The sequence below is a fragment of the Cricetulus griseus genome (genome assembly GCF_003668045.3).
Source record: "Cricetulus griseus strain 17A/GY chromosome 1 unlocalized genomic scaffold, alternate assembly CriGri-PICRH-1.0 chr1_0, whole genome shotgun sequence".
Classification (NCBI taxonomy): domain Eukaryota; kingdom Metazoa; phylum Chordata; class Mammalia; order Rodentia; family Cricetidae; genus Cricetulus; species Cricetulus griseus.
In genome coordinates this window covers 255,501,772-255,529,462 of record NW_023276806.1, presented here as the reverse complement: position 1 = coordinate 255,529,462, position 27,691 = coordinate 255,501,772, and the positions used below count along the sequence as shown (strand labels likewise).

General features: G+C 45.0%; 2 protein-coding genes across 10 annotated transcripts in view; one reads left to right on the top strand and one right to left on the bottom strand.

Moving 5' to 3' along the window:
* Usp49 (ubiquitin specific peptidase 49) overlaps positions 1-20,526 on the top strand; it is a 60,299-nt gene extending 39,773 nt beyond the window's left edge. For 7 of the 9 annotated variants that reach the window (XM_027394486.2, XM_027394482.2, XM_027394485.2 and 4 more), the window contains 5 exons: positions 10,245-11,619; positions 12,863-13,067; positions 18,184-18,292; positions 19,082-19,287; positions 20,124-20,526. In XM_027394486.2, the coding sequence (XP_027250287.1) occupies positions 10,273-11,619; positions 12,863-13,067; positions 18,184-18,292; positions 19,082-19,287; positions 20,124-20,314 (2,058 nt within the window). In that variant the 5' untranslated portion in view covers positions 10,245-10,272 and the 3' untranslated portion in view covers positions 20,315-20,526. The remainder of the gene's footprint in view (positions 1-10,244; positions 11,620-12,862; positions 13,068-18,183; positions 18,293-19,081; positions 19,288-20,123) is intronic. The other 2 variants (XM_027394487.2, XM_027394488.2) reach the window with 2 other exon arrangements.
* A 5,766-nt stretch (positions 20,527-26,292) lies between these two features.
* Tomm6 (translocase of outer mitochondrial membrane 6) lies at positions 26,293-27,665 on the bottom strand. Its single transcript, XM_027394499.2, has 3 exons — positions 27,371-27,665; positions 26,738-26,838; positions 26,293-26,557 (listed from the first exon to the last, which is right to left on the bottom strand). Exons 1-2 carry the CDS (start codon positions 27,496-27,498, stop codon positions 26,742-26,744), a joined length of 225 nt encoding a protein of 74 aa, XP_027250300.1. The 5' UTR covers positions 27,499-27,665; the 3' UTR covers positions 26,293-26,557; positions 26,738-26,741.
* Between the last annotated feature and the right edge of the window lie 26 nt (positions 27,666-27,691).

Below are 27,691 nucleotides of genomic sequence, written 5' to 3'. Positions count from 1 at the left end.
TCTCTCTTGGGCCTGCTCACTGGACTTGTTCGCGCACAGTGTGTGTTTTTGACACCCTTTTGTGCCTTACTAAGAAGACCCTTTTCTATTCCTGTCACCCAGCATATTCTGCAAGGGTTCAGTGTGCACCCCTGCTGAAAGCCCAGCTGAGGCTAATTCAACTGCACTGAGTTTGCTTTTGACATCTTAATTGGACTCTTACTATCCTTGCTCTCTGTTGCTATTAAATAACTTTGAAAAACTTTTAAAAAGTAGAAAATACTGGATAAAACTTTTCAATGTATTTGGAAAAGATAGTACATTTTCTTATTTCTAATTTTAGCGTGCTGTCTGACTGCATAACATCTCACTGTGAATACCTTGTTGGATGACGCTCTCTGGATGAAGTCGGGACAAGTTTCTTAGTTCTTATAGGACTCCAGACTCAGACAGGGCCACTGTTGGCCGAGTCTACTAGGGTCTTGGTTACATTCAGTGATTGACTTAGTATAGGGAGGCTGGACAGTCCCTTCACTGAGCCTGCCTCCCTCAGCTGATTCTCCTCCTTTTCTCCTTCAGGGACCTTACTTGGGTATTAGGAAAAGATACACTAACCACTAAACTGGAATATTATTGGAGCTGTCCCATTGGTGGAAAGACAGTCTCCTCAAAAATTCACTTCTATGAACAACTTTTGGGGCTGACACCTGGGAAGAGGACACATTACCTTGCTACCTTGGTTGATATGAAATGTCAGATGATTGACACTTCACTGATGGAGGCTCAGTTGTTTTGCCACTCTGCAGTAAACGGAAGAGAGCTCACTTTGCCATTCAAATCGCAGGGAGTTGGAATGAGGATCGGGCTCTTTCTGAAATGACTAGTGTTTAAAATAGGATTTCTTAAAGGTACTGCATAGTTTGCGTCATTAGAATCCCTATCTAAATATTTTGTTTCCTAATGAAAGTGTGGTAAACATCTGCCTAATGCCTGATGTTCACTTTTGTTCATGTTCGTGTGTGTGTGTGTGTGTGTGTGTGTGTGTGTGTGTGTGTGTGTGTGTGTGTGTGTGTGTGTGTACTGAGCCAGAGGTAATGGATCCCCTGGACCTGGATACAGGCAGATACAGCCATCTGACATGGGTTCTGGGAAATGAACTTGTGTCTTCTACAAGAGCAGCTGGTACTTTTAGCCATTGAGCCATGTCTCCATCCCCTCATGTCTGAATTTTTAAGACAACTGAATTACCAAATCTCTCAGTGTCATCTCCTTTTGAAAATAAATAACCATGTTTCATCCCTCAAAAGGGAATCTCCTTTCCATCTCTACTCTCATTTCCAGCAGTACACTCATTTCTTCTTTATTCTCTGGCATTCATTAGGTTGGAGGGCACTCATGACATATAATACAGTATGTTTCCCTTTGCTTTTCTTTACATACTGTATTTTTAATTATACACATAGCCACCCCCTTCTCTGCAATTCAAAAAATTAATTAGTGGATTCCATATGTGGCCGATTTATAATACCTTATTGCTTTTTTTTCTTTTCTTTCTTTTTTTTTTTCTTTTTTGGTTTTTCGAGACAGGGTTTCTCTGTGTAGTTTTGGAGCCTATCCTGGCACTCGCTCTGGAGACCAGGCTGGCCTCAAACTCACAGAGATCCGCCTGCCTCTGCCTCCCGAGTGCTGGGATTAAAGGCATGTGCCACCACCACCTGGCTTTTTTTCTTTTTTAAAAAAGGTTTTTAGACAGTCTCATATAGCCAGGCTGGCCTAAACTCACTTTGTATCCAACAAAGATCTTGACTCTATGGCTTCTACCTCCCACGATGGAGATTTTCTATTTTTATGTGGTGCTGGGGGAAGAACCCAGGGCTTCATATACGAAAGGCAAGCACTCTGCCAACTGATCACATCCCCAAGCCTGATTTATAGCAGCCCTGGCTTATTCCCCACTAAAGTCCCGCTAAAGTGTCCCCATGCTCTCTTTGTCACTTCCAGATTTCTCTTTTAGTGTGCATTTAACATATAGTCCTTTGTATTTGGACATTTGTCATCTTTACTCTTGAAATCAAGTGCTAAAAGTTTGTGGCTCCAATCATGCAAAATATGATGGGTCTTTGCCCTGGCAGATACACTTAGGTGTGCTGAGAGTAGGCAGGGTGCACACGACTTAAAGTAACCCCGTGTCTTAGAGTAGCCACTGACATCTATTCCAGAGAGTTCCTTTGTAAAGTCTAGTCAGATGTATTTTTGTATTCACAGAAATTGTCTTTTTTTCCCTGTCAGTGGTTCTTCGCATAAAAAAAGTATCTTCTGTGCAAACAGCTATGTGAGGAGAGAGCCACCTCCAGCCATGTGAAGAGAATAAGGATATCCCCAGTTCCACTGTTTGGGCTGCAGCTGGAAAAACAACTGCTGGCATCTTAACTTTCTAGCTCAGATTAATTTCTTCAGCAGTGCCTATAATCCCACTACTTGGTAGGCTGAGGTAGGAGGATCACTACAAGTTCAAGGCCAGCCTGAGCTACATCAGGAGACCCTGTCTCAAAACAAAATACTTTCTGCAGCTTGCTGCCAATGTGATGAGGTAGCCCTGCACTCTAGCCTCATATTACAGACACCTAGTAGGTTCATTTTTAGACTTACTGGTATTTTATGTATAGGTGTTTTGCTTCTATATATGTCTTTGCACCACATGTGTGCAGGGTCTTTGGAGACCAGAAGAGGGTATCAGGTCACCAGGAGCTGGGGCTATAGACAGTTGTAGATTTCCATATTCCATATAGATGATGGGTATAAAACCTTCATCCTCAACCAGGCATTGGTGGCTTACACCTTTAATCCCAGCACTTGGGAGGCAAAGCGAGTTCCAGGACAGGCTCCAAAGCAATACAGAGAAGCCCTTTCTCAAAACAAAACAAAACAAAACAAAAACAAAAACAAAAAGCAAAACCAAAAAACCAACAAAAAACAAAAAAAAACTTCGTCCTCTAGAACAGCTAGTGCTCATAACTACTGAATCATCTTTCTAGCCCTTCCATCTTATTTTCTGAGACAGGATCTGGAGCTCACTGGTTCAGCTACAGCAGTTGACCAGTGACAGCTAAAGTTACAAGCATGCATCACCATGCTTAGCTTTTACCTGGGTTCTGGGGATCTGAACTCAGGTCCTCTGCTGAAATTTTCTCTGGACTGCCAAATAGCTCCCAAATAAAGACATGGAGATTTACTACTACTTATGAATGATTGTTAGCTTAGGCTTGTCCCACTAGCTCTTTTAACTTATTTTAACCTGTTTCTATTCATCTACATTTCACCTCAGGGCTTTTTACCTTTTTTTCATTCTGTATGTCCTACTTTCCTGCTTCCTCCATGTCTGTCTGTCTGGCCTCTGGCAAGTCCCTGACATCTCTGTCTGTCTTCTGGAGCCTAAATTCTTCCTCCTACTTACTCTCCCTGCCCATAAGTTCTGCGTATATCCTCCCTCACTCTTTGCCATTCAGCTTTTTATTAGAACCATCAGATGTCTTGACAGCAACACATCTTTACATAGTTAAACAAGTGTAACACATCTTTGTGCAGTTAAACAGACATTTCTCAGCAGTCCTCAAGCTTTCATGATACGCACATATCTGTAATACCAGACTCCTGAGGTGAGATAGGAGGCAGGGATAAGGGAATCCCTAGAGGCTAGCAGACCAGCTAGCCTGGTGTACACAATGAAGGACAGCAAAGAGATTCTGTCTCAAACAAGGGGAAGGTGAAGGCTGACAACGTAAGCTGTCCCCTGACTTCTACACATGTGCTATGGCACACATGTGTTGGACTCACTCATGAACATATGCACATCATACACATACCTTAAACCACCCTCTCCGGGGGTGGGGGTGGGGTGGGGGGATGAATTTGGGCCAGCAGGATGCCTTAACAGGTAGTTACTTGCCATGCAAACTTGACCACACAGGTCCTGTTCCTAGAACACATAGTAAAAGGAGAGAACCATTCCCAAAAGTTGTCTCCTGACCTGCAGACATGACCCAGCAAGCTATTCACACTACTAAACTTGAAGCAGGCTCACATATGTAATGCTTACATAGAAACCCGGTTTCCCACTTGTAGCTGCCATCTCTGCACAGGGTTGGGGATTGTTTTTCTTGAGGTTCTAGGAATTGAACCAGGGGCCTTAACCATGCGGTGCAAGTATTGTACCACTGACCTATCCTCAGCCTTCTTTTACCTTTTATTTTGAGACAGGGTCACACTAGGTTGCTGTCCTAGTTACCTTTCTGCTGCTGTGACAGAGTACCATGAGCAGCACAACATAGAAGAGTTTACTGGGGGCTTGCTTGTAGTTCCAGAGAGTTAGTTCATGGCCATCGTGAGGTGGAGGGCATCCTGCTGGAGCAGTAGCTCACAACTCATAGAGATCCACCTGCCTCTGGGATTAAAGATGTGTGTGTGTGTGTGTGTGTGTGTGAGAGAGAGAGAGAGAGAGAGAGAGAGAGAGAGAGAGAGAGAGGAGAGAGAGAGGAGAGAGAGAGAGAGGGAGGGGAAGGAGGGAGAGAGAGAGAGAGAGAGAGAGAGAGAGAGAGAGAGAGAGCTCTAGTAATTAGTATGTGCAGGGTTTCTCTGAACTTCATCTCTTGCCTTCAGCCTCTTATTCTGGAAAATGAGTTAAATTTTAGACTCAGATCTCATTAGCAGTAATATAGAGTTATTAGGTCAAAAATTTGGTTGTTCCCTTGATGGTCTGCTGGTTTGGCCCCATGGTGGCATTTTCTTAGTCCTTTTACTGATCTTGCTCATCTGGAAACCTAGATTCAACAATGTATACACAGTGTGGTCATCACTGCTGCCCGCACAACCCTTGCTTTCTCCAGCAAGTGTCATTCACAGTGGTATCCCACAGTGCAGGGATAAGTGTGAAATTTCAATATCAAGTTGCTGCATTGAAATAGAAACATTTTCTGTTTCAAATTATAGTGTGACACTATGATGTTAGTAAAAATTATTGAGCTATAAACTGTTGTTTGAGACAGATACTCGCCTTTGTATTTATTTGCTGTCAGTTGACATGTCTGCCTTTATCATTTTCTCCATCATGTTAGGAATGGCTTCTTTCCATGAGCAAACCAGTGTTGTAAGCTGGGCCTAGTTCCTAGATGAAGCTTTATTCCTATTTTCACCAAAGAAAGCAGATCCTAATGTAATTGAAACCTCAGCAAGCTTTACTTGACTATAAACTTGCTGTGACCTGGCATGTGACTTATTTGTAGCATTAGCGCTTGATTGTTGACAGCAGACAAGAGCACACCTTGGGAGAGCGTTAGCACACTGAGCACATCAGAAGCCATCATCCATGGCCAAGGTCCATCAGCTAATGCCTGCCTGCCTGCCTTTCTTCCTTCTGTCCTTCTAGACTGTCTTTCTTTGTCCTAGTCAACAAAGGTTGACCTAGAAATTACTACGTAGCCCAGGCTGGCCTTCAATTTGCTGTGATCCTCTTGCCTTAGCCTCCCTAGTGCTGGGATTAGACATGTGAGCCACCATGCCCAGGTAAAAAATCTCTTCTTCTTCTTCCTCCTCCTCCTCCTCCTTTTCCTTTTTTTTTTTTTTTGTTTTTTGTTTTGTTTTTTGTTGTTGTTTTTCTAGACAAGGTTTCTCTGTGGCTTTGGAGGCTGTCCTAGAACTAGCTCTTGTAGACCAGGCTGGTTTCAAACTCACAGAGATCCACCTGCCTCTGCCTCCTGAGTGCTGGGACTAAAGGCGTGTGCCACCAAGCCCAGCTCCTTTTTCTTTCTTGTGGGATAATTTTGTTGTCATTATTTTAGTTTGGTTTTTTGAAGGTCTCTCTATTTAGCCTTGGATATCCTGTAACTTGCTACACAGACCAGGCTAGCCTTGAAAGACTAGAGATCTGTCTCAGCGCTGGGATTAAAGATATATACCACCACACCTGTCTTAAACACATGTTGATAATAAATTATATTTTCTCCTATGCCTTGAGAATAAAATGTTAGTAACAAACACCCTACCTGACAGAGTATGGCACAGGGACAGTGCAAATTCCAGGTGCAGAAACCTAAATGCAAGGGTTGGGGGTGGGTGGGCACTGCAGCACAGCAGAACTGCAGGCCAAGAAAAGGTGAGCTGATCATCACCCAAAGAAGTCACACTGTGCGACCGCAAATGCTAAAAACAAGCCTAGAAGTGGGGATCCGGACCAGAAAGAAACTGAGCGTGATGTGGTGATGAAGGCCAGCTCCAGCATGTCTAAGAAGCGGGGGCTCCTGAAGAAGACATCAAAGAAGGGGACCCCTACAAACCGGCTGGCCTTAGGGAAGAAGACCCTGCTCCAGTCCTGTGGCACTTGGAACAGCAGTGAGCAACTGTGCTTAGGCCAACTCCCCAGGTGCTGAAGAGGCACTCAGCTTTCTCTGACCTTAGGGTCAGACTGCGCTGCAGTGACACGCAGTGATACATCTGGCACTATGGATCCTCCAAAAAAAACACCCTCATTTAACACATTTAAAAACATCTTTACTATGTCACCTCTATAGTCTGTGTACATTTTGTGGGAGACTCAATTCTGGGCTCACTTAGTGAATAAAAGGGTTAAAATACCCAGTGAGATTGCATATGGCAATGAGCAGAATCACAGATGTTGATGATGCCACGTAATTAGTATTCTTTTATGTAAATGAAGGTTGTGGGCACATTACCATAGTGTCTACCCTCTCTGAGCTGGGCTGTATGCCATTTGGTCTCACCAAGACCAAGGAGGAATTCCTTGGTCCTTAGGTAAGAACTGAGAAAAGGAAAATTGAGAGAGAGAGAGAGAGAGAGAGAGAGAGAGAGAGAGAGAGAGAGAGAGAGAGAATTTCCTATAGAAATTTCCTTAATTCCTATTTTATTCATTGAAATTTTCTGATGATGTGGTTACACATTGCTAACACATTTTCTGTTTGAGAATAATGGGAATAATCCAATTAAAAGACATTTTCATATTGGGGGGGTTCTTTTTTGGGGGGGTGTTTCGAGACAGGGTTTCTCTGAGGCTTTGCAGGCTGTCCTGGAACTACCTCATGTAGACCAGGCTAGTCTTGAACTCACAGAGATCCACCTGCCTGTGCTTCCTGAATGCTGGGACTAAAGGCCTGCACCACCACCGCCTGGCATCTTCAACAGTTTTTAAATGATATAATAAATCTAGTTTCTCATCAGTACAAAAGGCAAAGGTTAAGATTTCTCTTAACATTCCATTTGACAAGTAGGGATAGCTAATTTTGCATTCATTTAAATGGAGGATTCTGGTTTTATACCCAGCTTTTGGTTTCCTTCTTTTGTCCTCTCCCTCCATAGTGACTGGGGATATTGAATCTAGAGCATCATGACTGCTAAGCAGAGCACTGGGCTACACCTACAGACCTTATTTCAGTTTTTTAAATTAAAAAGGTGCTGGGATTGTGATTTATGCTTGTAATCCCATGTGCTGACTAGTTTTATGTCAGCATGATTCAAGCTAGAGTCATCAGAGAGGAAGAAGCCTCTGTGAGAAAACATCCCTATAAGATCAGACTATAAGCAAGCCTGGAGGTCATTTCCTTAATAGTGACTGATGTGCTGCAAGGGCCCAGCCCATTGTGGGTGGGGCCAGCCCTGGATAGGTGGTGCTGGCGCTATAAGAAAGCAGGCTGAGCAAGCCAGTAAGCAGCACCCTTCCATGGTCTCTGCATCAGTTCCTGCCTCCAGGTCCCTGGCCTGACTTCCCTCATTAATGAACAATTACCCAGAAGTGTAAGTGAAATAAAGCCTTTCCTTTCCACATTGCTTTTGGTCATAGTGTTTCATCACATCAATATTAACCCTAACTAGGACATCCTATCACTTGACAGGCTGAGGCAGGAAGATTGCCACAAGTTCAAGGACAGCCTGAACTGGTATGCCTCAAAAAAAAAAAAAAAAAGTAAATAATCAAACTGTGGTGATTAAATATCAAATGCTACTACTCACTGGCTTTACTTTCACATATATGCATGAATCCAAGGTGTGCAGGGTGTTTATAAATGAAGTGGCTGGTCTACTCAACAGCACAGAGCTGCTGAGAGTCCATTCTTTGCCAGTTACACTCAGGTTCATCTGTTGACTACCTGTCACACTGGGTATGTAAGTGTCAAATGAGATTTTAGAATTATTGTGACCTTTGAGAATGTGAAGAGAAGGATGTACATGTCAGAAAAATACAAAGTGGGGTTTGGGTGTGGTCAGAAGGAGTGTGGGAGAGCCAAGCCCATTTGGGGTTGTTCTCCTTTTTCTGTGTCTTAAATTGGATGAGTTCGTTGTTTTTACATCACTTTGGGAGATTTTCATTTTGAGATCATATATACTGTCCTTTAGAGAAGCTAGTCTGCCTCGCTGAGGTAACTGGTGTGGTGCAAAGAGGTCCAGTGTTTTCCTGAATGGTGTACTCTGCCATGTGGCAGCCGTAGTGGGTAGCCACTACAGATGTGTAATGGGAAGAGGACTGGATAGGAGATGATGGGCTTGACCAGCAGGTGAGATCAGGAGAAACGGTTTTCAGGGCACCCTTTCCCTTCATCAGGTCTCCACAGAGACAGTGTGCTTGTTTGCTCGGGGTCTGCTGCTGTTTCTCCATTTCATTACTATCCCAGAAGCTGGCTTTAAAGACAGTCTTCTGGTGCTGTGTTTCATGGTGTCAGACTTGGTGGCAGTAAACTTCCTGAAGACACATCAGGAAACAAAATGGAAACATTTGCTGGGCATCAGGATCCTGTAAGAGGAGGCCATTCAGATGTGATTCCGAAAGCCGTGACTCAGCCTGGCCTGGTGTGCCTAAGTCTGTGTGACTGTAGTCACTAGCCAGATGTGACTATTCTTTTGTTTGGGTTTTTAAGACAGGACAGCTACATAATTTCGAGACCCTGTCTCAAAAATAAATAAATCAGTAAATAACTTTTAAGAATTTAGAGAACTTTGTCTTTAAGATTTTGTCTGTGTAGCTCTAGCTGTCCTGGAACTCGCTCTGTAGACCAGGCTGGCCTCAAAGTCAGAGATTCACCTGCCTCTGCCTCCTAGTGCTAGGTCTAAAGGTGAGCAACACCATTGCCTGGAACTTTTAGGATATTTTTAATCCTGGGAAAACTTAAGGTTTCCGAACAATAAAATATTTTTAAAATATTTGTTCAGCTTAATTCCCTATGGATGCCTACCTACTATATTTTCCTCATGAAAAACATTAAAAAGCAACATTAAAAGCCAAACATGGTGGTGCATACCTGTGACTCTAGTATTGGAGGTGCAGAGAAGGTGAGTTCAAGGCCAGCCTGGACTCCATATTAGTTCCAGGCCAGCTGGGGCAACATAGTGTGACCCTGTCTCTAAACCAAACCAACCAAACAAAAGACACAAAGAACAACAACAAAAAAACAGTATTAGAGATCACTAATCTCAACTCTTGTTTGAAGATGTAGGAAGAGTGCCACCAATTTGGGCCAGCCTGGGCTACAGAGTCAGTCTCAAAAAGGAAGGGAAGCAAACTTGCTTCTGTTTTCTTGTTTCTTGTGTCTGGGTAGTTAGCTTGAACACTGTCCCAATAGCTACACCATCTCTTGTCCTATCAGATTCATCTGTGTATTTACTTATTTTATTTTAATTTAAAAAATTATTTTATGTACATTGGTGTTTTGCCTGCATGAATGAATATCCTTATGAGGGTATTGGATCCCCTGGAACAGGAGTCATGGACAGTTGTGAGCTGCCATGTGTATGCTGGGAATTTAACCCGGGTCCTCTGGAAGAGCAGTCAGTGCTCTTAACCACTGAGCCATCTCTCCAGCCCCTCATCTGTGTATTTATTTACTTGTCAGTAAAGACGGTGAGAGTTTTGCCAAACTTTCTACAAAATGTGTTCTCTTCAGAAAGGCTAACTTCTAAAATATTACTTAAATTGAGACTTGGGCTCTGCCTCCTCAGCTGTCAATTCACTTTCTTTTTATCTTTCCCTTATTTTGTACCTTTACTATGAGATACACTGAAATTAACCTAAGGTGGTCAGGTTGATTTTGTTTTGAGGCTCTTGGTGGTACTTGAAATTACCAGTTTCAACTTTCAAAAGAACAAATTTTGAATTAAAGACTAATAAATCTTGCACAGAAATGGCAATTACAGCCCTTTTTCTAGGAAAATATTTTGCTGAAATGCTGCTTTTTTTTACCCCCTTTTGGGGGGCTTTGTGATTCCAGAATAAGAGAGTGGCGACTGCGCTAAAACATGGATAGATGCAAACATGTAGGGCGGTTACGGCTCGCCCAGGACCACTCCATCCTGAACCCTCAGAAGTGGTGCTGTCTGGAGTGCTCTACCACAGAGTCTGCGTGGGCCTGCCTCAAGTGCTCCCACGTGGCCTGCGGCCGCTATATTGAAGACCATGCACTGAAACACTTTGAAGAGACCGGACACCCGCTGGCCATGGAGGTCCGGGATCTCTATGTGTTCTGCTACCTGTGCAAGGACTACGTGCTCAATGACAACCCCGAGGGGGACCTGAAGCTGCTGAGAAGCTCCCTCCTGGCGGTTCAAGGCCAGAAGCAGGACCAGCCCGCGAGGCGTGGGCGGATGCTGCGGTCCACTGCTGCAGGGGAGGACGTGGTCCCACCGCAGCGCACTCCTCAGGGACAGCCGCAGATGCTCACAGCTCTGTGGTACCGGCGCCAGCACTTGTTGGCCAAGACGCTGCGGCTGTGGTTCGAGAAGAGCTCCAGGGGCCGCGCACAGCTAGAGCAGCGGCGGCGGGAGGAGGAACTGGAGCGCAAGAAGGAGGCGGCGCGACAGCGGAGGCGCGAGGTCAAGCAGCGGCTGCTGGAGGAGCTGGCCAGCGCGCCGCCGCGGAAGAGTGCGCGCCTGCTCCTGCACGCGCCCGGGCCCGTGGCCGTGCGCCCCGCTACCCTCGCTACCTCCCGGCGCGCGCCCGCGGCTGCCCTCAAGCCACGCCGTCAGCCGGCCGTGGCCCCAGGTGTCACGGGCCTACGCAACCTGGGCAACACCTGCTACATGAACTCAATCCTCCAGGTACTCAGCCACCTCCAGAAGTTCCGGGAATGTTTCCTGAACCTCGACCCTTCCACCTCCGAGCACCTGTTTCCCCAAGCAACCAACGGGAAGGCTCAACTCTCTGGTAGACCAGCCAGCACCTCTGCCACGGAGTTGTCAGTAAAGAGTGACCGGGCCCAGGGGTGCGAACCTCGGGGCCTCTGCTGGAACAGCGGAGCCTCCATCAGCAGGAGCCTGGAGCTCATTCAGAACAAAGAACCCAGCTCAAAGCACATTTCCCTCTGCCACGAACTGCACACCCTCTTCCGAGTCATGTGGTCTGGGAAGTGGGCGCTGGTGTCGCCCTTTGCCATGCTTCACTCGGTATGGAGCCTCATTCCCGCCTTCCGTGGCTATGACCAGCAGGACGCACAGGAATTTCTCTGCGAGCTGTTGCACAAGGTGCAGCAGGAACTTGAGTCTGAGGGCTCCACGCGCCGGATTCTCATCCCCTTCTCCCAGAGGAAGCTCACCAAGCAGGTCTTAAAAGTGGTGAACACCATATTTCATGGGCAGCTGCTCAGTCAGGTAGGTGTGTACCGACCCGAAGCACGGTGGGAAGCTTGGGTGGTAGTTTGGGCTTCCAGATTCCTGGGCTAAATGGTTGTTTGTACCTGACACTGTACACTGGTGACCATGTAGGTGAACTTGGGTATTCTTTGTCCAGATCTTTTAATCAGTCCAGTTTACAAAACTGAACGGTTTGTGTCTAGCACTCTTTCCAAAGTCGTTTTAAAGGGTCTTTCCCTTTTATTTATAAGTAGTTGGGGGTATGCCAAAGACCAAGTGAACGTCCTTCCCACTGCCCATAACTCCCCCCACCACCCCCCCAAAATATGGTCCCCAGTAGCCAAGTGTGCTTTAATTATGCAGCTGAGGATGATATTAAATTTCGGTCCTCCTGTCTCCACCTCCCAAGTGCTGGATTACAGAATCTATGTTCTCATTACCTTTCACTTTCAGGATCAAAACCATTCCCAGACCTAAGTAAGCAAAGATCCCCAGGCCTTATAAAATATACACAAAAGGAATTATTACATATTTAAAAAAAAGAGTGGGCAATGTAAGGAGACTTGGGTTAAAGCCTCTACACTGAGTTTCAGAGGTTCTGTGCCTCAGCTATTAAGATTGTGAAAAGACTGGTGAGTAGGCTGGGAAGGGAAACTGAGTAATCTCCCTCCTTTCTGCATGTGAAACCGCATCTGGGGACATAACAGTAGGAGAGAAAGTCTAACCACAGCAGATGGGATACTGTGGCAAACAGGTGAACCAAGTGTGGCCTTACCCTAGCACTTGAGGCTGAGACGAGAGAAACCAGAGTTCAAGACCAGTAGGGAATATACAGCAAGACTCTATGTCAAAGGGAAATAAAAATAAGAATGAAGGGAATGTGGGGAAAGGACAGAGGAAGGAGAGAAGAAAGAGCTAAATTTGCTACATGGAAGGACCAAGTAAAAGAGAAGAATTTGAGAGTGAACAAAGCAGACAGTGACCTGCCAATCCTCTCTCAGCCCAATTCCTTGAATGCCTCTGAGGTCCACTGAGACAGCAAGAGGGGAGAAAGCAGGGGGTGCCCTGTGGTTAGTTACAGCATAGTTAGAAATGCAGCCACACATAATATGCTCTAATGCTTTTAGTAGAGTTATTTAAGTTCTTACAACCTTTTGGGGGAAAGTGGTTGGTAAATTTATATGTCTCCTATAAAACAAGCAAAATTGTACGTGGGAAGCATGGAAACTATATAATCTGCAAACCAATCTTGTCGTTCTAGGTTACATGTGTATCATGCAATTATAAATCCAATACCATTGAGCCCTTTTGGGATCTGTCCCTGGAATTCCCTGAACGATACCACTGCATAGAAAAGGGGTTTGTCCCTTTGAATCAGACAGAGTGCCTGCTCACTGAGATGCTGGCCAAGTTTACAGAGACAGAGGCCCTGGAGGGGAGAATCTACGCTTGTGACCAGTGTAACAGTGAGTGCTGCATGGAGAAGGGGTGGGGATTGCAACTGAAATACAATTTAAGGAGCTATTTTTGACCCTTTAGTGAAAAGAAACACAGAGCCCGGTGGTGGTGGTGAGTGCCTTTAATCCCAGCACTAGGGAGGCAGAGACAGGTGGATCTCTGTGAGTTCAAGGCTAGCCTAGTCTACAGAGTGAGTTCCAGAACAGGCTCCAAAGCTACAGAGAAACCCTGTCTCAAAAAGAAAGAAAGGTCAGAGACACGAGGTGAGTCTAAGCCATCTTTTAAAGATCCTTTTCTCAGAGTCTCTATGACTTTACATAGTAAAAACAGACCTGGCTCAGTGAGTCAAGGTGCCTGCCACACAAGCCTGGTGACCTGAGTTCAATCCTTAGAATCCAAACAGAGGTGGATGGAGAACCGACTACCATAGCACACACACCTACATACACACACTTTTTAACATCGAAAACAAGGGGCTAAGAATTGTGTCTCTCTTGACTTTTCTGACTGACCTTAGTTATTTGGGAAGTGTGTGAAAGTGGTTTCTGAAAGGGGCTACAAGATTGTTAGCACTTACCTTCAAAATGCAACGGGGGTCCTAGGTTCACACATGTAGTCTGATGGTTCTTATTTAGTCTAAATCCGGTGGTATACCCCATTTGAGTACTGAGATGAGAAAGTATGTTTTTGTATTGAGTCTGTAGATTTAAAGTCTGTTAACCCATGCAAAAAGATGGTATGTTGCGGCTGGGGAGACTTCTCAGTTGCAAAGGGTTTTTCTTTGTGAGCGAGAGGGAACTGAGGTGGAGCCCATAACGGAGGTAAAAGAGTCAGGTGTGGTAGTGTGTGCTTTAAGCCCCAGCTCTAAACAAGGAGATACAGGTGGGTACCTGAGGTTTGCTGGCCACCAGTCTAGCCTACTTAGCAAGTTCCAGACCAGTGAGAGACCTTGCCTCAAAACAGCAACAAAAACAAACATGGATGGTTCCTGAAGAATGACACCCACAATATTTGCTGGCCTCCACAGGCACATGTGCACAAGCATCTACATATACACATATATCCATGCACAGACAAGATTGGAGGCTGGCCAGATGGCTCAGCAGATGAAGGCACTACCTGACAACCCAAGTATAATTCCCAGGACTTACATGATTGACAAGTTATCATGTGACCTACATAGACACACATACATACACTGTAAATAAATAAATAGATGTGATTTTTAAGGTATTGGTATATAAAACCAATGCAGCGTATTGCATGGCACTTGATCAATGGCAGCATCGTGGATATGTTGTACTTTTTCCTTCACATGCTTGCAAAGCTTTCATTTCAGAGAAAATCACAAAGAAGTGTCTGTATCCTTGGTCTAATTTATAGTGGGTCTCTTTCTTTGTAGCATACGTGCAGGCCCTTCTGTGTCTCCAGACTAACACCTAGTGCTCCTGCTAGCCCAGCATGCATAGATAGAAATGCACAGCAAATATATGGACATTTGTGTCTGGTGACAGTGTTTAAAGACTGATTTGTTTGCATGTGTGTGTTGGTCTGTATGAGCAGCTATGCACTGTGTGTATGCCTGGAGCTCTTACAAATCAGAAAAGGGCTTCAAATCTCCTGGAACTGACTATGAGCTGCCAAGAGCAGCCGGTACTCTGAATACTGAGTAATGTCTCCAACCCTGGTGTCTAGATTTTATGACATAAAGATGTAGAGATGAAAAATAACAAAGTTATGGATTATGAAATTGTTAACCCCACTGATCAAGAATAAGACCACTACCACAGTTTAAAGCCAAATTTGAAATAAGTCTTAATTAAATACTGGCCAAGTAGATGGACTCTGGCCAGGTCCATACCCAGGTTCCTGGGAAATGAACCAGAACCACAGTTTGCAGTGGCTTAAGAAGGAAAACCCATAATTCACTGCATTTCTCATCAGGTCCAATCAGGGGCAAGCATATATACTGGCTTGCTCCCGCCTGTGAACCACATGTGATCAAGCACATCCAGGGCAGATGGGTCAAACAAACCTTATTTTGGGGAGTGAAAAACAAGGGGCTTGTTATCTCCCATAAACAATAGCCTCCAGCATTCCAGGAACTATCTGTCCTTGGACAAGGGCCTTGCAGATCAGAGACATTTTCTGTTTCATGCATCTCTATGGCATAGTTATTAAAACGTAAAATGCCTTTCACACAATGACCTAGTTTGGAGTTTACTCTGAATTTTTTGGGGGGGGTCGTTTTCTATATTTTTTTGTTTTGAGACAAGATCTCTTTATTATATAGCCCTGGCTGTCCTGAACTCTATTATGTAGACCAGGCTGGCCTCAAACTCAGGAATCCGCCTGCCTCTGCTTTCCCAAGTGCTATGATTAAAGGTGTGTACCACTACACCTGGCCAAAGCTTTTTAACTGTAAGGAACAAAGGGGCATTGACATCTTTGTATCATTCTTGGATGTGACAGATTAGGCAGGAAATACTCAGTTTTTCAGGAAGTCGTTTTCTGGATTAGTCAGGATTTCTCTATGCCGCTGCTAATGCAGAAGGCATCAGTAGGCATGAACTACACTGGCTTGGTGCTTGTGAATTTAAGGATTGTCACTCTTCTTCCAATCTGTATCTTGAGACAAAACTGGCTCGTCTCAACTGAGTCAGGAATTTCTTTTTCTTTGTGGAATTTCATTTAGGGAAACAAAGAGAGTCTACATTGTTTCCACTTTAGCTCACTACTCCCTCTGCTGTGGATTGTGGTCATTGCCAGCTTCCTAAGCAGAGCTACATTCCTTTTCAAAGGTCCTCAAAGCCCTCTCTGGGTGCTTCTTGCATATCCCACATGTCATGACTACATGGCTGCATTCTAATGTTGTCTGCCCTGAGCAGCTAACCCTCCATGTCCTGTTGTCACAGAGAGCTGTTTTCACAAGTGCGGCAAACAGGTCTTGAAATCAGATGCCATGGTTCTACTCTGAACCCTCAGAACAACAGCTCAGAGACAAGCAGCAGCCCCCCCCCCCACCACGAACTTTGTGTGTTCCAGTCTGTTCCCCTCTGTCGGATCAGTGAGTGCTTACAAAGGACTCTGATTGAGACTGAGGACGTTTTATTTTCATTGTCTATTTTCTCAGGATTTAGGGCTCCATTCCATTTATAAGGCTATAGTTCAGAAACAAAATTATAGAGTCAGCATTTGTTCTTTTGGACTAGGGCAGTGGTCCTCAACCTTTCTAACACCGTGACCCTCAAATACAGTTCCTCATGTTGTGGTGACCCCAACCATAAAATTTTCATTTCTACTTTGTAACTGTAATTTTGCTACTGTAATGTAAATATCTGGGTTTCCCATGGTCTTTGGCAACTCCTGTGAAAGGGTCATTTGACCACTATGGGGTCATGACCCAGAGGTTGGTGACCACTGAAATAGATGAACTTGGCTACCTTCCCATCTTGTCTATAAGAAACACACTTCAGGTGCCGGAGAGATGGCTCAGAGGTTAAGAGCACTGGCTGTTCTTCCAGAGGTCATGAGTTCAATTCCAGCAACCACATGATGGCTCACAACCATCATAATGAGATCTGTATGCTCTCTTCTGGTGTGCAGACTGTGTATGTAATGAATAAATCTTTAAAAAAAAAAGGGGGGGAAGAAAGGAAGGAAGAGAAAGAAAAGAAGGAAGAAACGCATTTCAGCCAGACAGTGGTGGTGCATGCCTTTAATCCTAGAAGACAGGAGGATCTCTGAGTTTCAGGTCAGCCTGGTCTACAGAATAAGTTCCAGAACAGCCAGGGCTACACAGAGAAACCCTGTCTCAGGAAAAAGAAAAAATACATTTCAAAAACTATGGCATAAAAACACAGAACTGCCCTAGTTTGCTTTCTGAAAAACACCATGACCAAAAGCAACTTGGGGAGGAGAGGTTTATTTTAGTTTGCATTCCATCATCAAGGGCGGTCAGAGAAGCTCATGGTGAGAGCTGAAGCAGAAACCCTGGAGGAAGCTCCTTCCAAGCTTCAATCAACTATCTTTCTTATACCAATAAGTCCAGCTGCCCATGGGCAGTGCACCCACAGTGGGCTATTCTTTCCTACATCAATCAGCAATCAAGGAACTTCCACACAGACATGGTCACAGGCCAATCTGATGTAAGCAATTCTTCGATTAGGGATCTCTCCAGATGTATCAAGGTGACAACCGAAATTAACCATCACAACCACCAAAGTTTATTTTTTAAAAGTTTGTATATGCCATAAGCAAAACATGTTGGGAAAAAACTGCTTTCATATTCTGTCCTTTAATAATCATAATTTATGATCTTTTTCCTAAGCCTCAAATATATGTAACATACAAAACAAAACTGTATCTCCTGGTGAGGGAGCTGAGGCTCAGAGTTTGAAATAACATTCATTTGGCCCATAGATATATAGTTAGTTATAAACAGGAAATGCAGCTAGGCCAAACTGTTGAAAAGAAAAAGCCTTTTAAACATAAACTGCATGGTAATTTAAGTGATAGGAATGTAAAAGCAGCCAGGCGTTGGTGGTGCACGCCTTTAATCCCAGCACTCAGGAGTCAGAAGCAGGCGGATCTCAGTGAATTGAAGGCCTGGTCTATGGAGTTCCAGGACAGCCAGTGCTACACAGAGAAATCCTGTCTCTAAAAACTAAAAACAAAACAAAACAAAAAGTCATGACACCTGAAATATACTATTCTGAACCCATATCACTTCTGGAAGCTGCTGATGGCAAAAATTTGAAAGCAGATATATCAGGATCAGGATTTTAAGAGGCCAATAACTGACTGTCATATAGAAGTAGTCTGGAGGGCATCCCAAGGCTAGCTTGTGGCTGCATGGCCATCAGGGAATGAAGGCTCCCACTGATTCACTATCAGAGTGCAGAGCTCATCCACAAAGTTATGTCAGGGTCCCATCACTCCTTTCATCTTAGCCACAACTCCAGAGCCAAACTGGGAAATGCAGGCATACTTGGGATATCACAGTATTACCATAACTAAAACTAAGGTCCAGTTTTCAAAAACTAAGGAGAATGTCTGTTGAGTGGCCAGTAACTGTGGTGGATGCTCCTCACTGCCTGTCTTATACCTTTCCAAACCACATAGGCAAACGACGGAAATCTAACCCAAAGCCTCTTGTTCTGAGTGAAGCTAGAAAGCAGCTAATGATCTACAGACTACCTCAGGTCCTGCGGCTGCACCTCAAAAGATTCAGGTGAGCTTTGGGGGAGAACAAATGGCTTTCTTTTCCTCTTTTTCTTTCTTTTTTTGGTATGGGAAGGAGAAGCCTGTTCCTGTGGGGCCTTTCACTTGCTGTGAAGAGTCAATGGTTCTTGGCATATCCCCTTAATCCCAGCACTTGGGAGGCAGAGGCAGGTGAATCTCTGTGAGTTTGAGACCAGCCTGACCTACAGAGAGAGTGCCAGAAAAACCAAAAAATATTAAAATAAAAAAAAGAAAGAAAGAAAAGAAGAGCTGATGTTGGAGCCAGCATTCAGCGCTCTTGCCTTGTTTAATTGCTAGCTTGCACCTAATGTCTGTTAATATCCTACCTTTGTTTGGGTTTATGCAAATCCATCCCAAGTGAATGGGCAAGTAACAGACTATACAGAGACCATGCCTGAACTGCCTTTTTGGTTTTTTTGTTTGTTTGTTTTTTTTTTGTTTTTTTTTTTTTTGGTTTTTCAAGACAGGGTTTCTCTGTGGCTTTGGAGGCTGTCCTGGAACTAGCTCTTGTAGACCAGGCTGGTCTCGAACTCACAGAGATCCATCTGCCTCTGCCTCCCAAGTGCTGGGACTGAAAGCATGCACCACCACCGCCCAGCCTGAGCTGTTTCTTTAAGGGTTTGTAGGTTCAAATACGCCATAGAGTTTTCACAGCTGATATACATGTAGATTTTGATTAGCAGGGGGCAAAAGCAAAAACAAAAGCTATTTTCTTAGCTCTCTTTAACTAGCTTACACCAGTCTGAATGAATAAAAAAAATTCATTCCCATCTCCTAGGTGGTCTGGCCGTAATCACCGAGAGAAGATTGGGGTCCATGTCGTCTTTGACCAGGTATTAACCATGGAACCTTACTGCTGCAGGGACATGCTCTCCTCTCTTGACAAAGAGACCTTTGCCTATGATCTCTCCGCAGTGGTCATGCATCACGGGAAAGGGTTTGGCTCAGGACACTACACAGCCTATTGCTACAACACAGAGGGAGGTGCGTGCGCTTTACTCTGTGGGGGCGGGGACATGGAAAAGGGTTGGTTTGTTCACATTTTATTGCTTTTCATTATTTCCATCCCCCTGAGTCAGCTAGGGACAAATTAAATACATTAGAATTCAGTGAGATGCATTCTGAAATTGGGGTTTGGTAAGGATGTAAGGTTATGGTAGGATGACCCAGTGCTGGAGGTTAGCGTCAGCACAGTGTCATCAGTAGTACTAATTATCAGTGGGATTGCTATGGCGATGGTGATGATAATTCTGCTTCCTTAGCTTCCTTCTTGGTCATGCAGAAATAGCAGGGCCTTTGTAACTTTGTGGCTATATGTTATAAATCTTTAGCCTCACTCAAATAACTCTAAGGACATTGGGGCACTTTCTGTGTCCTCATTCACCCCTTACTGTGAGGAGTGTGGGTATCAAGGGCCCTCCAAAGGAGCCCCAGCCCTACCCTGGGGCAGTCTCCAGCTGCTGTGCTATAAATATGGGTTGGAATACAAACAAGTGCTGCCGTCACTCCTCTGTACTCCAGTTCTCTTCCCCTCTTCCTCTGCTTAGTCCAAATTATGCTGGCTGTCTCCGAAAGCTTTAGTAGACATTAAAAAGGCATAAAGGAAACAAGGGCAAAAATTGGTCAGTCAATACTGTAGGCAAGAGTCTTTTTGGTGTTTGGTGGGGCGAAAGCCTGGGGTTATGGGGAGCGTGGTGTTATTCACATATCCCTCCCTCCAAATGGTCAGAAGGTGGCTCTGTTCCCCCATCTCCTGGCTGCACTTGTCTAGGAATGTCAACTAGGTCATCATTTTCTCTTTTTCTCCTTTGGCTTCCTAGGTTTTTGGGTCCACTGCAATGACTCAAAGCTGGATGTGTGCAGTGTCGAGGAAGTGTGCAAAACCCAGGCCTACATCCTTTTTTACACTCGAAGAACAGTTCAGGGCAGTGCAAGACTCTCAGAACCCCAACTCCGAGCTCAGGTGCAGTCCAGCAGCAAGGACGAAGGCAGAACATACACATTCCCCTGACTAGGAGGCATGCATCAAAATGTCCTTACATTTTTCCTCTTGGGTAATAAGGCTTGCCACAGTAACAAATTGCTGGGTTTGCCTCACTGGGCCTAGAGGAGACAATGCCAGGTGATTCCTGCCCTGTCAAAAATTGGTAGTCACTTTCTTTTGAAAACTGTTGGAAATTCCCTCCTTTCATAAAACAAATCTAAAGGAGTAACTTCTATGAAGATTCTTTTGTCAGTTGCTTCTGGGTAATAGAGGGATGGGGAGCGGGGGTGGGGGGTGGGAGGGGTGATCATCCAGTTAGGAGAGCAGCCATGTCTGTCTTCTCTGTCATGAGCCCCTGCTATCAGGACCTCCCTGCAGCACTGCACAGAGCACATGAGAAGGGCCCCAGGCTGGCAGCTGGTGGAAAAGATTGGTTCCAAAGTGGAAGGTGAAGTCACAGTGTTTGTTTGCACAAAAGAGGTGACCACCAAGGGTCACAGCTTGCAAAGCTTCGTTTTTTAGGAGAGAGAAGTTGGAGAGTGGAGTGAGGGGCATAGAGCAGATTTCCCCATGCCAAAGGGGAGGCTTTCAGAGACAGGCTTCTTCGGAGCTGCTGCTATCACCTCCATCCTTCCTTTTGAAAAGGCAGTCATAGGAGGAGGCACAGACCAGTGCGTGGTTGGTCTGCCCATGTCCCCGGTCCTGTAGTAGGACGCTGGCTCAGGCTGGAGCCAGCACATGGTTTAGTTCAGATTGGTCATTGGGTCAGTGGTCAGTCTCAGAGTTCAGTGAAGGTGAGTGGGGACTGTCCCGATGCCTGCTGCCCCCAGGGTCTCACCTTGTATGGTGTGCAGCTTCTTCTCTGCACCTACAACATTGGGTCACAAGGTTTGGGAACTTTGGCTTCCCTAGAGTGTGAACGTGTATCCCGTTCTTTCTCACGACCTTGCCTGTTCTCTTCTTAGTCTGCTACTTATTCTCACCTGTTGCTCTGGCAGCCTGCCCTAGGTCCATGAGCCATACTCTGTTAGTAAAAACACATCTTTAAAATTGGTTCTGTTTCTAACTGGAATCCAAATGCCCAGACAGAGGCACAGTAAAGCCTCATTCTCTTTGCAGTACCACAGCGTCTCCTATGAAAAGTAGCTCATGTTAATGTAGTACAGTTGTCGATTGATGGGGCTAGGGAAGGGAGTTATAGGGTGGGAAGCAGGGACGATGAGGCACACCTGCAGCCTTTATTGCTGCCCTCGTTTGAGATGTAGACATGGAAGAAATCAGACAGAAAATGGCTCCCCCGACAGGGATGGTGTGGCTAGATTTAAACTTGCTTTTTTACATACAACACTGTGAGGTTTCTGTATTTAGCTTTTATTTGGAAGCAACAATGTATGGCATTTTTGTGCTGTTTGGTTTTCACTGTCTGCTGCAGGCTTTCTGTGAGCTTTGCATGGCCTCATCTCCAGGACACTGTTTTAAAGTGTCTGGTGGCCCATGCTGCCTGTGGGTCTGATGGAAAGCTGTACCCTGAGGTCATCAAGGCCCACATTACCAAGGTGCATGATAGTGATGATGTGTTACCATGGTAGGAAAGCCCACTAAAAACAAAGCCAGGTATACCCCTGGAAGGCCAGCACTTGCTAGGCTGAGGCAGGAGGATTATGAGTTTGAGGCTACATTGTGAGACCCTGTCTGAAAAACAAAAATAACAACCCATTGAGAGTAAAAAGGAAACAAGACTGAATTGCATCTCATCTTAGACCCTGTGCAGTTTGTTCTAGAAAGAGAACTTGCAGGCAGAGAATACATTTGTCTGTCCAGAGGGGAAAACATTAATCAATATAAACACTTAAAGGAAAATTAGAAGGCTCTAATTCGGGTTTTTTTGTTTTTTGTTTTTTTTTTTTTTAAAAAAAAAGGTTTTATAGCAACTATCAGCAAGACTGGTAAGCGTATTGGGGACTTTATATTTAGCTGACCTGAACACCCACATATGAGATTAATAAAATCACTTAAAATGAGTTGCAACTGAAACCAGCTGTCTCCACGGAGCCCCCCTCATGAAGGTGCCACTGCAACCACAGACATCACCTCAGGCACCAGAAGCAGCAGCTTGAGAGTTAGGGAGTTGGTACTTAAGGAGATCTCTGTTGCAGAAGCACTGTGTGCTGTGTTGCCCTCTGCCTCTGGTGTCTGCACAGCCAAAGGGGGGGAGGGGGGCTGTGTCAGTTACATCACACTGAAACATTCTAAAGAGAAGAACAGATAGACCTTGAGTAGCTGGCTTCAGGTCAAATGCCAGGTGCTGCTCTCCCAGCCACAATCTCTCTGTGAGCCCTTTGTAATTGGCTGGTGTGTTTACTTATCACTGTAGCCAGCCAAGATGAATATACCCCAGCCCTCAAAAAAACAAAAACGATTTCTTACCTCAGTCTAGCCGGGCCCTCATGCTTGTGGTTGCCTCTTAATAGCAGCACCCATGCTAGTACAAACGTAGCAGGAATACCCTTGGCAGCCAGGAACTGCAGCTCTTATCAAATGGCAGGCAGAGCTCTTTAACCAGCCCCTCTGGCTGAAATGGGAGGGCAGTGCCACATGGTAAAGAACTAGATGTCTCTAAAATGCCATGAATGAATTAGAAACTGTAGAAGTGTTCATGTGTCCTATGGACTCAATAGCAGAGTTTATTTTTGTTCACAATGGCAAGGCTTCTAGAGTCCATGATTGTATGAGTCCCCTGTTCTGGCTATGCCTTCAGCTCCATCTACATTCAGGGGAAAAACCAATGAGGTGGACTGGCTGGCAGTGTCCCAGAGTAAGCTGATCGGTTAAAAAGTAGTGCAGAATGAAGACTTGGGGGTGGGGGTGGGGGTGGGACAGGGGAGATCTGAAATTTGTTTTACTGATACAGCTTTGTGAACTAATTTTATACAATTCATAAAATTTGGTGCCTTGTACTTAATTACACTTTGCATGAGATTGAAAGTTAAGAGAAAGGATTCCTTTTTGTCGTGTCAAGTGGCAGATGGATCTGTAGTGTTCAAAGGATATGTGCTATCAGATTTTTTAGAACATTCTTATCTCTTGTGTACGAATGCAAATTGTTCTTACCAGCATTGAGTTCTAGAGTTTCAATGTCCATAACTGTATTTGTAATCATCCCTCAAATGGCTGTCTTTCAAGGCAGCCAACACACACCATTGCTGTTCATTGCCTCTTGTATATGCCAAACAGTAATGCTGGCCTTTTCTGGAAAGTGATCCTTTCCTGAATGTGTTATCACACCCCTATTTGGAGTTGGTTGCAGCTTATGTGTGGAAGGGTTTCTAGCTAGATAGGAGAGCCAAATGACCAGAAAAGCCTTTATGAAACCCATGACTGAAGCTAGGCAATCAATGGCAGTGTAATCTTCACCAGTTCTGGAGTCCTGCACAAACCACCAGGAAGCAGTGTAGGAAACAGTTCCCACATGTGAACCTTTAGATTGTTAAGACAAACCAGTACACTGTAATATGCAGAATGAATGATGCAAAAATGATGTCCCTGTCACCACCACCCTCAAGACTTTCTGGGCAGATGCGACCAGGATGGTGCCAAGTGGCTGTGAGAGATTGCAAGACTCAAGACTGTTGTCAGAGCTGTTCACAGCCTGGTTCTTTCACTCCAACCATAAGGTTTCTGCTGAGCTTGTGAGACTTCCCCAAAGATGTTGACAAGGTCACCATTCAAAGTACACTCAGTAACCGGGTTCACTCAGCCTAGTTCCTGAACCAGTTAGGTGAAAAGTTGTATCTTCAGGGTGAAATTTTCCAGGGCCACTTGGTTTTTTATTAGCTAAGTGTGGGTCTCTCCAGTGGTTCTCTTTTTGTCAGTGCTAAAACACCTTATCAAGACCGTGAGCCTTGTCTCTTCCACATTCCTGTCTGCTCTCAGGCCAGGGCTACACTTTAACACTACATACTTGTTAACCCACACATGGCTCTAAATACACCCTAGCTTAGTAGCTACGAGGCAAGTAGTCACTTTTGTTAACTGTCCATACTTATGCTGGCATGTTTTATTTATTTATTTATTTATTTTGGTTTTTCGAGACAGGGTTTCTCTGTGTAGCTTTGGAGCCTATCCTTGCACTCACTCTGGAGACCAGGCTGGCCTTGAACTCACAGAGATCCGACTGTCTCTACCTCCTGAGTGCTGGGATTAAGGTGTGTGCCACCAATGCCCAGCTTGCATGTTTCACTTAAAATACAACTAGTGCTTGAGCACTTAGCTAGCATGCTTGGGGCCCTGGGTTCCATCCAGACCCACTAAACCAATTTAAATAAAACTGCCAAGCCAGCATTATGGCTTCAAAAAGCAACAGTAAAGTTACTTGAAATTACACCTTAAATTTGGAATGAAATTTCAATTATACTTTTAAAAGCTATCATATCTTAATTCTTTCTAGATTATTTTTCAACATAGAAATTTTAATTAAATAAAACTACTTAGTTTATTTTGTTTGAGTTTTTTTTTGGTTGTTGTTGTTTTTGTTTTGTTTTTCGAGACAGAGTTGCTCTGTGTAGCTTTGGAGCCTATCCTGGCACTTGATCTGGAGACCAGGCTGGCCTTGAACTCACAGAGATCCACCTGCCTCTGCCTCCCAAGTGCTGGGATTAAAGGCATGAGCCACCAACACCCGGCTGGCTCAGGTTTCTTAATGATCTCTAAAATAAACTTCAGAGTATCTGTTACTCAGAATAAATTCTAGGGTCTTAATTTATGTTAAGCTAATTCTAGGTCTGAATTTACTCAGTTTCTCCTAGCCATCATCACACAGGTTCTACCTGATAAACATTCACAAGAAAATGGTAATCCCTACCCTATATATAGTTAGGCATGTAGCTCAGTAAAGTGCTTGCCTGGCAAGCCTAAGGCTCAGAGTTTGATCCCAGCACCACACAAAATCCTAACAATTGGTTGGCGAAGGCAGCAGGATAAGGAGTTCAAGGCCATCTTCAACTATGTACTTAAGTTTGAGGCCAGCCTGGGCTACAGATACCCTGTTTCAAAAACAAAAACAAAACCTTTTCAGTTGCCTTCCCCTGCCCCCTTTCTTTTGGTGTGTGTTTGGAGGTCAAATTCATGAGTTTTCTGCAGTGAGCTATGCTCCTAGGCCCCCCAGATAGACTGAATGAAATGTATACCAGCAGATGTAGGAAAGAGGCTAGAGGTAACATCTGTCAACCATGCAGATGTGGCTCAGTTACCTTGACCCTTTCTTACTCATGCCCAAGGTCAGTTCTGCTCAGCATTGGTGGCTCACGCCTTTAATCCCAGCAGGCAGATCTCTGTGAGTTCAAAGCCAGCCTGGTCTACAGAGCGAGTTCCAGGATAGACTCCAAAGCAATACAGAGAAACCCTGTCTTGAAAAAAACAAACAAGACCAGTTCCAAGGGGGCCTTGGCACATAAAAGCAGTATTTTTTAAAATGCCCAGTAAATTGACTAAATGAAATTATGGAGAGTCTATTTGTAGCACTGCCTTGTCCCTTCTTGAGCCTTCCCTTCTTGGGAAGTGGCATCAGCATGAATCTTGGGGGAGGAAGCTACTCCCTTGTGCCCAGTAATGAGTCTGCCTCTACTCACACACATCAGTGCCCTCTTCTGCCACCAAATCTGACTCGAACAACAGTGTCCTCCCTGGTGCCTGGAAAGCACACCTAGTCAACCAAAATGCCAAAAAACACCAAATGGCTTCTTCTCCCAGGACTGCTCAATAGAAGAAAGTCCTCAACAATCAGCTTTGTGGCATGTCTGCATCTCTGTGGAGTAGGAGGTTCCCTTCCAGTTTCTTTTTTTCTTTCTCTCTCTCTTTTTTTTTTTAATGAGGCAAAATATCTCCATTACAATCCATGTTTGGGGCTCATTCCTGTCTCTTGAGTGTGAAATGTTTTTTGATTTTGTAAACTGACCTTTTTACACCTTGGTTTTGAAAGAAGTTTCTTATTAAAAGAATAAAACGTCTGTCTTTGTGTGCAGGTTTTATTTGAAATATTTTTCAAGAACCATTACTAGTCCTCAGGACATGGGCAAAGATCACCCTCTGCAGAAACTTGGGAAGTGCACACAGAACTGTGCAACGGTAACATTTAAGCCAGGCTCGGGACTGGCCAGGGGTGGAGGTTCAGGCAAGGAGAGGAAATCCACTTCAGCTGCCATAGGGCAGTGTCTTGTGGTCACAGACATTAAGCTGTCTTTGGGAAGTTGGAGTGAACAGGATTTCCATTATCTGCAACCAGATAACAAGTGGTATTAGGAATGGGAAAACACAAAAAAGAAAATTGCTTTCACCTAGAAACCCTAAGGGTGAGGATTTACACCAAGTCTCCCTCCTCCCTGTGAATAGCTGACAACATATTGTTGCCATCATCTTTCACGACTTGTGAAACAGGCAAAGTTAAGCGCTTACTTGGCTACACCCCTGGCTGAGGTGCCATCAAATCAATGTCACTTAAGTTCCTGGCCAGCCAAACTCCCGCAGCAAACAGTCCCAAATTGAGGATCAAGTTCCTGGGTAGAGAATATATTTCATTAGCCCTGAAGTCAGAGTCTCATGAAGCTAATGACATACCATGGGAAGTTTCCCCTCAGCACTACCTTCTGGAGGTGTTGATGAACACCTGATACAGCAGTATGTCGCCCGATATGCACGTGAGAATTTGAAGATTACATCTACTCCTAACTCAAACAAGGGCCACCTTAGCACTCTTCCAGGGCTAAAACTCCCGTTTATGTGTTGACACCTCTTCCCTGCCTCGTAGGTCAGGGCGACTTCTTAAAAGGATTACATTCATTAATTTGCGTGTATGTGTGCGACCGTGCATGTTCACACAGGCAAGTGTGGAAGTCAGAGTATAACCCGCAGTCCCAGAAATCGAATCCATGTCCTCAAGCTTGGCGGCAAGACCCTACGGTCTCGACAAACACAAAAAGTCACCACGAGACCACTGTGTTGTCAGTGTGGTAAAATCTCTGGGAATGCCAGGCTCACCAGGAAGGGAAATGCAAGTTTACTAAGGCCAGGGGGGCCAGCCTCCGTTACCTCCTGAAGTCGTTCCTATCCGTGGCGAAGCGGTAGACACCGCGGAGCCAGTCTCCCACGTTGTCTGGAACTTCGGGGGCCTCGCTGGCCGCGCCCGAGGCGCTCACCGTCACCCCGCTAGAAGCCATAGCAGCACCGAGCACCTCCGCACTGGGGGCGAACGCGCAGAGAGTCGGCGCAGACCGATGGCGCAATTTCCGACTCCGCACTTCCGCCGGCCGGTAGTGAGAGGCAGAAGGCCCGCCCCCGACCGCATCCGCGAGTTCAGGGACCCAGGTCGGAGGTGGAGCCCTGTTCGCTACCCCACCTCCTGAAGCCTGC